The 10,585-nt window shown below is 39.1% G+C and overlaps 1 protein-coding gene across 1 annotated transcript; it reads right to left on the reverse strand.

The window, feature by feature from the left end:
- Positions 1–232: 232 nt before the first annotated feature.
- On the reverse strand, positions 233–652 carry LOC145007060 (uncharacterized). Its single transcript, XM_078966062.1, has one exon. The coding sequence runs from the start codon at positions 650–652 to the stop codon at positions 233–235; it is 420 nt and encodes a 139-aa protein (XP_078822188.1).
- Between the last annotated feature and the right edge of the window lie 9,933 nt (positions 653–10,585).

Below are 10,585 nucleotides of genomic sequence, written 5' to 3' on the forward strand. Positions count from 1 at the left end.
CTGTACGATGCTTCATCAGACGTCGAATAGTTTCTTAAATAACAAGGAAAGTTATCATGTCGGCATTGTAACTAGCAACCGCAAGTGGGGGTGTCAATCCCCATATAGATCTATACATATCTTTCTGGATATCGCAAGATTAACGATTATAGGTTCAGGGTAGCTGAATTTAATTAGGCTAAGGATGAATAATAACATCTCATTAATGCACTACCCATGTGTTCTCTGGTCCTCACTTAGACTTCCATCGCACCTTAACAATGAGAATCTGAGTCTGCTTGAGTAATTTAACCTCTCTATTTATCATTTTGACTGGCTTTTCGATGGAGTTCACTTCAGGGTTAATCTGAATTTCTTCAAGCTGAATGACAAGTGTATAGTCAGAAAGCCACTTTTTCAGATTAGACACATGGAAGACATCATGTAGGTTATTATGCTCTTGGGGTAACCTAAGTTGATAAGCAATTAGGCCTATCATGTCAAGGATTTCAAATGGTCCTATGTTCCTCATATTTTGTTTTCCCCACATTCTGAATCTTATAACTGCTTTCCAATGAGATATGTTAAGAATCACCTTATCTCCGACTTGGAACTCGAGGGCTTTGCGCCTTACATCAACGTAGCTCTTCTGACGACCATGTATTGCCTTCATACGCTCTTGTATTTGTATTATCTTTTTAGTAGTCTCGTGGATAATCTATAGGCATGTCCGTAGGGTATTCCCTATGAATCTCTTGGCTAGTTTGGTATCGCCAACTTCTACCCAACAAATGGAAGATCGACATTTTCGGCTGTATAGAGTCACGAATGGTGCTGCTTTAATGCTCGTGCGATAGATATTATTATATTAGAACTCAAACAAAGGAAGGTGAGTATCCCACGAATTTCTGTAATCCTTCATACATACTCTGAGCATGTCTTCCAACGTTTGGATGGTCGTTTCGCTTTGGCCAATGGTTTAAGGATGGTATACTGTACTCATATCCAGGCGAGTACCAATGGACTTTTACAAAGTTTTCCAGAAGCAGGAGTTAAATCTACTATCTCTTTAAGAGATAATAGATAAGGGTACTCCATGCAATCTGAAGATCTCTATAAGTTACATTTTGGTCATCTTCTCCATCTTATTCGTCTCTTTTATTGGTATAAGTTGAACAGACATGGCCAATCTATCGACAACTACCCAAATTGTGTCGTAACCAATAGTAATGTTTGGCAATTTGGTCACAAAGTCCATTGCGATCTGCTCACACTTCAAATTGGGTATCTCTGGTTGTTGCAATAATCCGGAGGGCCGTTGATGTTCGACCTTGACCTTGGAACATGTTAGGCATTTACCTATGTAGGTTGCGATTTCAGCCTTCACGTTTAGCCACCAATAAAGAGATTTTAGATCCAGATACATCTTTCCTACTCTAGGATGGATGGAATATTTAGTCCTATGGGCCTCATTTAAAAATATTTCCTTGACCTCTCCAAATTTCAAGACCGATATTCAGTTCATGAAAAATCTCATTCCATAATCCTTAATCTTTAGTTGATTCTCACCTGAGGCCTTCTTTTTTAACATTTTCTTCCGTTAAAGCCTTAAGTTGAGCGGTTCTAATCTACGAGATTAGGTTAGACTGAATAGTCATTGTAAGTGGTTTGACTCTACGAGATTTAACTCATTCTTTACGGCTCAAGGCATTAGCTACGACATTAGCCTTTTCTGGATAATAATGAATCTCACAATCATAGTCATTTAGCAACTCTAACCATCTCCTTTGTCACATATTGAGATCTTTTTTATTGAAGCTGGGATGTAGACTTTTGTGGTATGTGTATACTATACACTTTGTTTCATAAAGGTAATGACGCCAAATTTTCAGGGCAAAAACTACCACTCCCAACTTTAAGTTGTGGGTGGTGGTTAGTTGTTCTCCTGCAGCTTGAGTTGTTGTGAGGCGTATGTTATGGCCTTCTCACTTTGCATCAATACATATCCCAACCGCTAATGCGAAGCATCTGAATATATTATGAAATCATCAGTACCTTCTGGAAGGGATAGTATTGGTGCACTACCCAACATTTCCTTCAACTTTTGGAAAGTTGTTTCCTATTAATCTCCCCAAATGAATTTTACTTCCTTTCAAGTCAATGTTGTGAAGGGTTTGGCTATCTGAGAGAAATTTTCTATGAATCATCAATAATAGCTAGCTAGTCCTAAAAATTGACGAACCTCTATTAGGGTCTTGGGGACTTCCTAATTCTTTACTGCTTCAATCTTAGAAGGTCAACATGAATACCTTTGCTTCTTACCACATGCCCAAAAAAGTGTACCTCTCTTATCCGAAATTCACTCAAGGATGTTGCCCATTCTCTTCCTTGGTTTGTGAGTATACCGGAATATGATCGTTGAATAAAATGACAAATTTGTTCAAGTAGGGCTTACACACTCGATTCAGGAGAGCCATAAAAACATATAGGGGATTGGTGAATTCGAAGAGCATGACCAAAGACTCATAATAGTCGTATCGCAAGCTTGATGCGAAATTGTTCACAGTTGTATATCGAGTTGTACCAGACGTTTTCAACAATAGAACGTGTGCAAGCTTGATTTCTTTTCTTTTCTACTTTTATTCTTGTTTCTGTGATTGTGTTTGCTATTGATCACTGGTAAGATCCATTCTCAGGACCCTACAATTGGTATCAGAACGAGGCCAGCGTCAAAGACACTCTACAGTCGATCTTGGAGCAATTTTTCATTTATTTGAGACTAAAGTTCGAAATTACTACAAAAAGGGTTTTTAGTCTAGTCGAAGGACTGCAATATTCAAGTTTTCGGCCTAAGCTTACGGCCGTAATCACTGTTTACGGCCGCAAACTCTTTAAGATTCTTGGACCATAAAATCGTATTCTTGAGCCGTGAATAAGGAATATTCATCAACCGAAAACTGTTTACTCTTGGACAGTAAGCTTCATACCATGAACCTTTTTCGACCGTAAACTCGGAGTTTACGGTCGTAATCTATTGCTTAACCGTAAACATCGTTTACGGTAGTAAATTGTTCTTGACCAAAAGCTTAATTAATCATAACTAATTTAATTTCTGTCTCATATTAATTAAATAAAAAAATTATAATGGATTCTCAAAGTCAAACAAATCATCACGAGCTGGATTCAGTAATGGGCACAACCACCCGGATTCCTAGACTTTTATCCGCTGAAGGCTTCCCAGAATGGAAATACAGAATTGAGAAATACATAAAAATGAAAGACTACAAAATCTGGAAATGCATAATCAAAGATACAGTCAGAATAACCACTACAGTTGCAGGGCAAGTGGTTGACAAGAAGATAGAAAACTACACTGATGAAGACTTCGAGAAAGTTGAAGAGCAGGAAAAGGCTCTGGCCACTTTGACCATGGCCCTGTCTCCAGATACTGCTCAAGGTTTCAGGGAGTATACCTCTGCTAAGGCTTTGTGGGAAGCCCTAATTGAGGTCTATGAGGGGAATGAAGACATGCGGGAGAGTCGCCAAGATATGCTGCGACAACGGTTCAATATGTTCAACTATGTTCCTGGAGAAACTCTTGAAGCATAGCTGCAGCGGTTCACATCTCTCAATACTGAAATGACTGTAGCTGGGATTTTCTATACAAAGTCAGAGACAAACAAGAAGCTACTGAATGCTCTCCCAAAATCTTGGGACATGAATGTAGCTGTCATCAAGAAGACTAAGGATCTTAGCCGTCTCACTCTTGCTGAAGTCATGGCTGTCATCAAGGCTTGTGATATTGATGACAAGTAGCGAGAGATCAACCATGTGAACTCATACTCAGCTGCAAACCTTGGCATCTCTACTAACAATGCTCTTTCATCCTTTTCTTTTTCTTTTCTTTCTGCAGGTCAATCACTTACTACTCCGCAAGCTCAGATTCAGACTTTTCCCACTCCGTCAGCTTCCTCTGCATCTGCCATGCCTTTTTCACAGAATCAATCGTTCGTGGCTTCTCAAGCTACTTTATCCTCAACTGGGGCTTCTTCTTCAAGGGGAAAGGAGGTTGATGAAAATCTTGCACTTGCTTTAGGGCTTGTTAATTGCTACAATGCACTCGTAGCCGGAGATCTTCCACCCCAACTATCATTTGCCGATCTTGATTAGATTCACCCTGAAGACGTTGAGAAGATGGATATTACATGGAAAATTGCCATGGCAGTTTTTAGGGCAAAACAGCTTGCCAAAAAGACTAGAAAGAACAACTGGGGGATGAGTGCTGACAAGAAAGTTGGGTTCAGCAAGGGAAATCCGTAATGTTTCAACTGCCACGAGCCAGGGCATTTTGCTCGTGATTGTCTACAACCAGCAGAAGATTAAATAATGATAGGACAATCGTTGTAGTTGGAAACAATCGAAGTGGTGCTCAGATAAACAACGAGAAGGCTATGGTTGCACAGTCATTCGACTGGGAGGATCATATGCAGGCCCTAAACTTGTCTGGACCTGAAAATGCCCACCTGGCGTAGGTCTGTGATGATGCTCCGACAGAGATTGTGGCAGTTGAAGACAAAATGATGGAGCTGCAGTTTGCGTTGATGGTATCTTCTTCTCATGAACCTACTACAATCGAGGTAAGTCTACCATCATGCTCTCAATCCTGTATTGATTATGTTAAAATTCTGCATGAGAAGATTGAGACATTAGGTAGTGAAGTAGAAAGCCTTAAGATTCTCCGTGAACTTAATGATTCACTAAAAAGGGAAGTGGAAGACCTTAGATATGAAGGTTACCAACTCAGAAAAGGTCAAAAACCACTTAAAGCCCAATTGTAATCCAAAATAAAGGACTTTAGGAGACTTCATGAAGACTACAGTAATAAATGCAAAAATTATGATTATGTAATGAAACAGAATGCTGAACTAGTGGCTAAAATTGAATCTTTAAAGGGAAAATTTAAAATCGCTGATGTCTCGAGTGAGGTAGTTGCAAATATGATAGACCACTGCATGCAATTTAAGAGAAATCAATCAAAGGGTCTAGGTTATAATCAAGTGCCTCCTCCCTTCAACCATTCATATCAGCACAAGCCCTTGTCCAAAGAATAGATTGCCAATGAACCATTCATGGTTTATGGCAAGCCATCTGGTTTTGTTTCGGGAGGATTTATTAATGTTGAAAGTACTAACATTTCTACTTCTCCTGCAGATCAATCCTTGAATCAGTCAAAGCACAAAGTTGAAGGATCTGTTTCTGAAAAATAAAACCGAGTCTAAACCTGAAGTTTTAGTTTTGAATAAAGAAAATAGTTTTTCCGATCTTTCAAATGACAATGTTTTTTGTGGTGGTGTTTCTATTGTTTTGAATGGTTTGAAAGTGTCTACTTTGAACAATTTAGTTGACAATTCTGATATGTGTGATAATAAGTTTGAAGAACCACCAGTTTCACAATTTTCCCCATCTAATGTACCCTCACTTGCCTCACAACCTAATTCTCATTCATGTTCTTGTGAGAGAAGCAAGGGTGTTGGTATGGAAAACAAATATAATCAATGTAGTACAAGTTATAACAATAACAAACAGATATGTTTCAATTGTGGAGTTGGTGGCCATATAGCTAGAAACTGTCAAAATCATATGTTTGTACATTTCAAATTTCCAAGAGGGGAAAACGAATTCAGAGGAAGGTATTTAATTAGAAAGTCCTCTATAAATCATTCACGAAATGATGATTGGAAAGATCATCGGAGTATAAAAGGGCCATTTTTCAAAAACATAAAAAGGTTTTTCATTACAAAGTCCCAGGAAGTTTGCCAAAATCGAGCATGGTTAAGCTAAGGTCGGTTTCGTCAAGAAGCAGCAGGGAGTCTTCAACCAACTCTGGTAGAAAACTCACATGCCTCAAGCAAACTGATAAACATTCAATCTCAAAATCACCCGGGACTATTAGAAAACCCAATTATCAATGGCTACCCAAACTGGCTTCCTATTCATCTTCCGTGTCCTCTGAAAAATCCGAAAATTATTAATCTGAAAAGGCATCGGGACCACCCAGGAAAATAATGACTTGAGTTCCCAAATCTAATTAAACCCGCACATTTTGCAGGGACAGTTGCGGGGGAATGTCGTCAGACCCTGGTTCGTCGACATCGGATGTTCCCGACATATGACAGGAGATATCGCCCAATTGCACAACATTCAATCATTTAATGGGGGATACATCTCCTTTGAGGGTGGAGAAGGTGGCAAGATCACTCAAAGAGGAATTGTCACAAATGGGGTTTTAAGTTTCGATAATGTTAACTTTGCTCCTGAACTGAAGCATAGTCTGTTAACTGTATCTCAGATCTATGACAAGGGCTATTCTACGCATTTCAATGATAAGGAATGCACGATACTCAATCCAGGCTTTGTCATCCCAGAAGAGTGGATTCTTGTAAAATCTAAAAGGGATGGGAATGCCTATATCATTGATATGAATAGCAATCTTCCAGAACAAGTTACGTGCCTTTTCTCTCCGAACAAACTGCAATGTTGTGGCACAGAAGACTAGGTCATGCTAATGCCAAGAACTTGAATCGTCTTGCGAAAAATGAGATGGTCCATGGATTGCCCATCAAAGACTTCATTACGTTCGAAAAGTGTGTGTCATGTGCTCAAGGAAAGCATCATAGAAAACCACACCTGCCAAAACAGGTCAACTCAATTAGCTAGGTGCTTCAATTGCTACATATGGATTTGTTTGGACCAGTAAATGTTCTCAGCATCAACATAAATTCTTATTGCGTGGTTGTGATTGATGATTTCTCGGGATTTACGTGGGTTTTCTTTCTATCCAACAAAGCTGGAATTGCTGAGTTGATTAAGAAATTCATAGTATTAATTGAGAACCAAACTAACAATCGAGTGAAGGCACTTTGTACCAACAACAGAATAGAGTTCAAGAATTTTGTACTCAATCACACACCCCAATAAAATGGTGTTGCTGAAAGGAGAAACAAAACATTAAAAGACGCTGCAAGGACGATGCTGTGTGATTCAAAACCACCAGTTTTATTTTGGGCCGAGGCGATAAACACTGCCTGCTATGTTTAGAATCACGTGTTGATCCACAAAGCTCAAATGAAAAGCCCGTATGAAATTTTATATAATCACAAGCCATCAGTCAGTTATTTCCATGTATTTGGCTATCCTTGCACCCTTCTTCACTTAGATACCAACCCGCAGTTTAATGCCAAGGCCGATGACTATTACTTCGTAGGGTATGCTGCTTGCACTGCTTATAGAGTCTACAATAAGAAGACAAAACAGATTGTGGAATCTTATGACCTGTGTTGGTTGGAAGAAAATAAGACGGACACTAGAGTAGGTTCAGATTGGCTGTTTGATTACACATCGCTGTTCAAATCAATAAATGTGTCTTCGAGTGGCTCATCTGGATCTGTTTCTAGTTTGAAGAAGATTTCTGAAGATGAAGACGAAGAAGTTGTCTACAGACCTCCATCTGCATCCTCTTCGTCATCCAAGGGAAAGTTCCCGGTTTCGTCGTAGGGGGAGTCCTCTACTATACCTGAGGGGGAGTCCTCTGCTATACCAGAGGGGGAGTCATCTGTGCAACATGATAGTTCTAAATCTCTAGCCCAAAATGATACTTCTGATGCTGAAGCAACGCCATCTACTCCTATGGAAAGAGAGTTCATTCCTAATGACGCTTCCGCAGCCTCTTCAACCTTTATGGAACTACTTTTTCCTGAACTTGTCTCAAATCAGTTTGTTGCAGAGCCTTCTGGAGTGTTGGGGCATGTAAATGCTCCACAAATAATGAGTGATTATTAGGTTGTATTTTCCCTTTATTGTATTTATGGTGTAGATACTCTCAATCCTATATAAATGGAGAGTTGGTCATTTATTTCCTAAGTAAGCTAGCTCATTTCTCATTTCTTAGAAGAGTTACAATTTTCATAATGTAATTCTAGAGAGAGAAAGTGGTGGGTTCTCCCCACCTAGGGAGAGTTTCTCTCCCACCATGTTCTTCATGCAATATTATGATTATTCTCTCTTATTCTTACTTCTTTTTATGAACTCATATTATGTTCTTCATGTTCATACTTCCAAAAACACGATTAATCTCGAGATATCTTTCTTTCGCATTCATCGTTCGTTAGAAAAATGGGTCTTTACAATTGGTATCAGAGCCGTACCTTTAAGATCTCACGATTAGTTCAAGGGAACGACTCCCGTTCGATTATTATCTTGTGATTTTTCTATATTTCTGCAAGAAAAAAATTTCGGGTTTCAAACCGGATTTTTTTATGATGTTCTTTCTTAGTTCTATCTTTTGGGTGATTCTATCTCAATAAAATAAAAGTTGCTGCTGCTGATCGTTCTATTTTTGCTGAAAAATTGATGTTCTTCATGTTCTAATTACTTTTCTGTTGAAGAAGTGTACAAAAATGGGAGAAGAAATTATTTTTGTGGTCTCCAAAATGTTGAAGAAATTGTTCCAGGAGCTATATTTTCTTGGAAACGAGAAGACACAAATTTAATGGGTTTATTTTTCTTGAAGAAAATGGAGAAAAACATTTCTTTTTGAAGTTTTTTCTTTCCCAGCAACTCTTCTCATTATGAGGTAAGAAGCTCTTGATTCTCATATTTTAGTTGCTGTAGATCTTCAATTGAATTGTTTGGACGTAATGTGTTGTTTACATAAAGCATATTGTCCTTGTTACTCTTTTGGGTAAAGAGTACCCCACTATTTACTCCCTCAAAAAGATAAAAACCATGTGACATTGTCCAATCCCATCACATTTTGTCCCTAAAAACCCTCTGCACACTCCTCTTTTTGCCTTCCCAAGACCCTCTTTTGACTTAGAATGCTTTATAAAAAGATTCCCTTATTAAAATATGAATAAATGGCCTTTGCGGTACCATTTTTCATGAAAAAAGAGCATTTTTTGTCACCTGTTCAGCCCCTTCCAGACCCCCGAACCGCAGCCAAAAACTGCCTACCGGAGTCCCCTGAGAAGCCTCTCAGCAGCCCCTCTTATGCTTTGATCCGAGGTCCTCGCAGGTCTCATCCGCAGCCTTGGTTAGCAGCCATAGAACCGCAGTCAAAAAGCCTCACTTGTTCTCGGTTCGAATCCCTGCTGGTTTGGTCCGCAGCCTCGGACCGAAGCCCTCGCACCGCGGTCACCTGATCTTTGCCTTCCGCAATCGCTTGGCTCTTTCTGCACTGCGGCTCGCATCCGAAGTCTCTTGCCTACTGCAACCAATTCCTTGCATCCGCACCTGACCAGCTCCATCCAAGACCAGCTCCTACCGCAACCACCTCCCACCCAAATCACCTCTCTCACCCGCAGCCTTCTACCTACAGTCCTCCCTCCTCCCTTCTCCACCTCTCTCCAGACTTCGCCCCCTCCTCCCTCCTTCCTCCTTCTTTCCTTCAGCCCCTTCCCCTTCCTTCCCTCCCTTCTCCTCCTCCCCCCTCCTTCCTCCCTCCACCTTTTTTTCCTTTCCTCTTTTTTTTTAAACCCCTTTTTTTCTAGATTTTTTTAATTAATTCAGATGTTTTTTCTCTACATTATTTTTTTTAATTAATTTTTTTTCAGCCATTTTTTTTATTTAACCAATTATTTTTTTACACCAATTTTTTTATTTAGCCATTTTTTTAGTATAACCAATTTTTTTTTTATTAAAACCAATTATTTTTTTTAACACCAATTTTTTCCATCACCTACCCACGGATTGTCACATTGGTTATTCATTTCATGCCGGTTATTATTATTGGAAGAATATTCCTACCACAGTCGGATTTCATATTATTTTTTGTGATGCTTGCACCACAACAGCGATTGATCAACAAAGTTGTTTCGCATTCTTCACTTTGTAGGATATTATGATTTGGCGCTCTTGATTTTTGGTTGACGAATCATGTATCTTGAGCATGTGAACTTTATTCTCTATTGAAGACCACTTCAAGTGTTCCGGCACCGCAGTTTGGATATTTAGATATATTTTTGGCACAACAGATTTTCTCACCACAATTTCAGCAACTGTCACCCGCTTTCTCATGACCGCAAGAGTATTTATTTTACTCTTTCTCATTTCTTATCGAGACCCTTCATACATCTAGGGAGAGCTTCTCTTAGCTCTTAGTATCCGACACTCTCCATCCGATGATTTGTTGATTTTTGATATCCGGTCATTGGTTATAAAAAATAGGGAGAGAATATCATCCGGATTTGGTTATTATTGTTTGAGTTTGGATTTTTGAAGACTTCTGAAGACGATTATTTATTTAGTGATGCGATGTGGCACTTATTTTTGGTCTTCACGGATCAAATTTTTGGCATTACTCGATGTTTTCCGATTCAGATTATTTATTATTCGGACTCTACCACAGGATGATTTTGTGTTCGCATCTAGTTCAGATTTTATGGTTTCACGAGTTTGGATTTGTGATATGTTGAAGACGAAGATTATTTTGGCGATGTGACGTGGCACTTATTTTTGATCCATGGATCAAATTTTTGGCATCGCTAGACCATGTTTTTGGACTCACATTATTTTTCATCCGGACAACATTTTATGGATGCTTCACACT

This window comes from Lactuca saligna, chromosome 7 (genome assembly GCF_052625555.1).
Source record: "Lactuca saligna cultivar CGN05327 chromosome 7, ASM5262555v1, whole genome shotgun sequence".
Classification (NCBI taxonomy): domain Eukaryota; kingdom Viridiplantae; phylum Streptophyta; class Magnoliopsida; order Asterales; family Asteraceae; genus Lactuca; species Lactuca saligna.

Coding starts and splice junctions, on each gene's coding strand:
- LOC145007060 (XM_078966062.1), bottom strand. CDS start 652: ATGAAGGCAATACATGGTCGTCAGAAGAGCTACGTTGATGTAAGGCGC.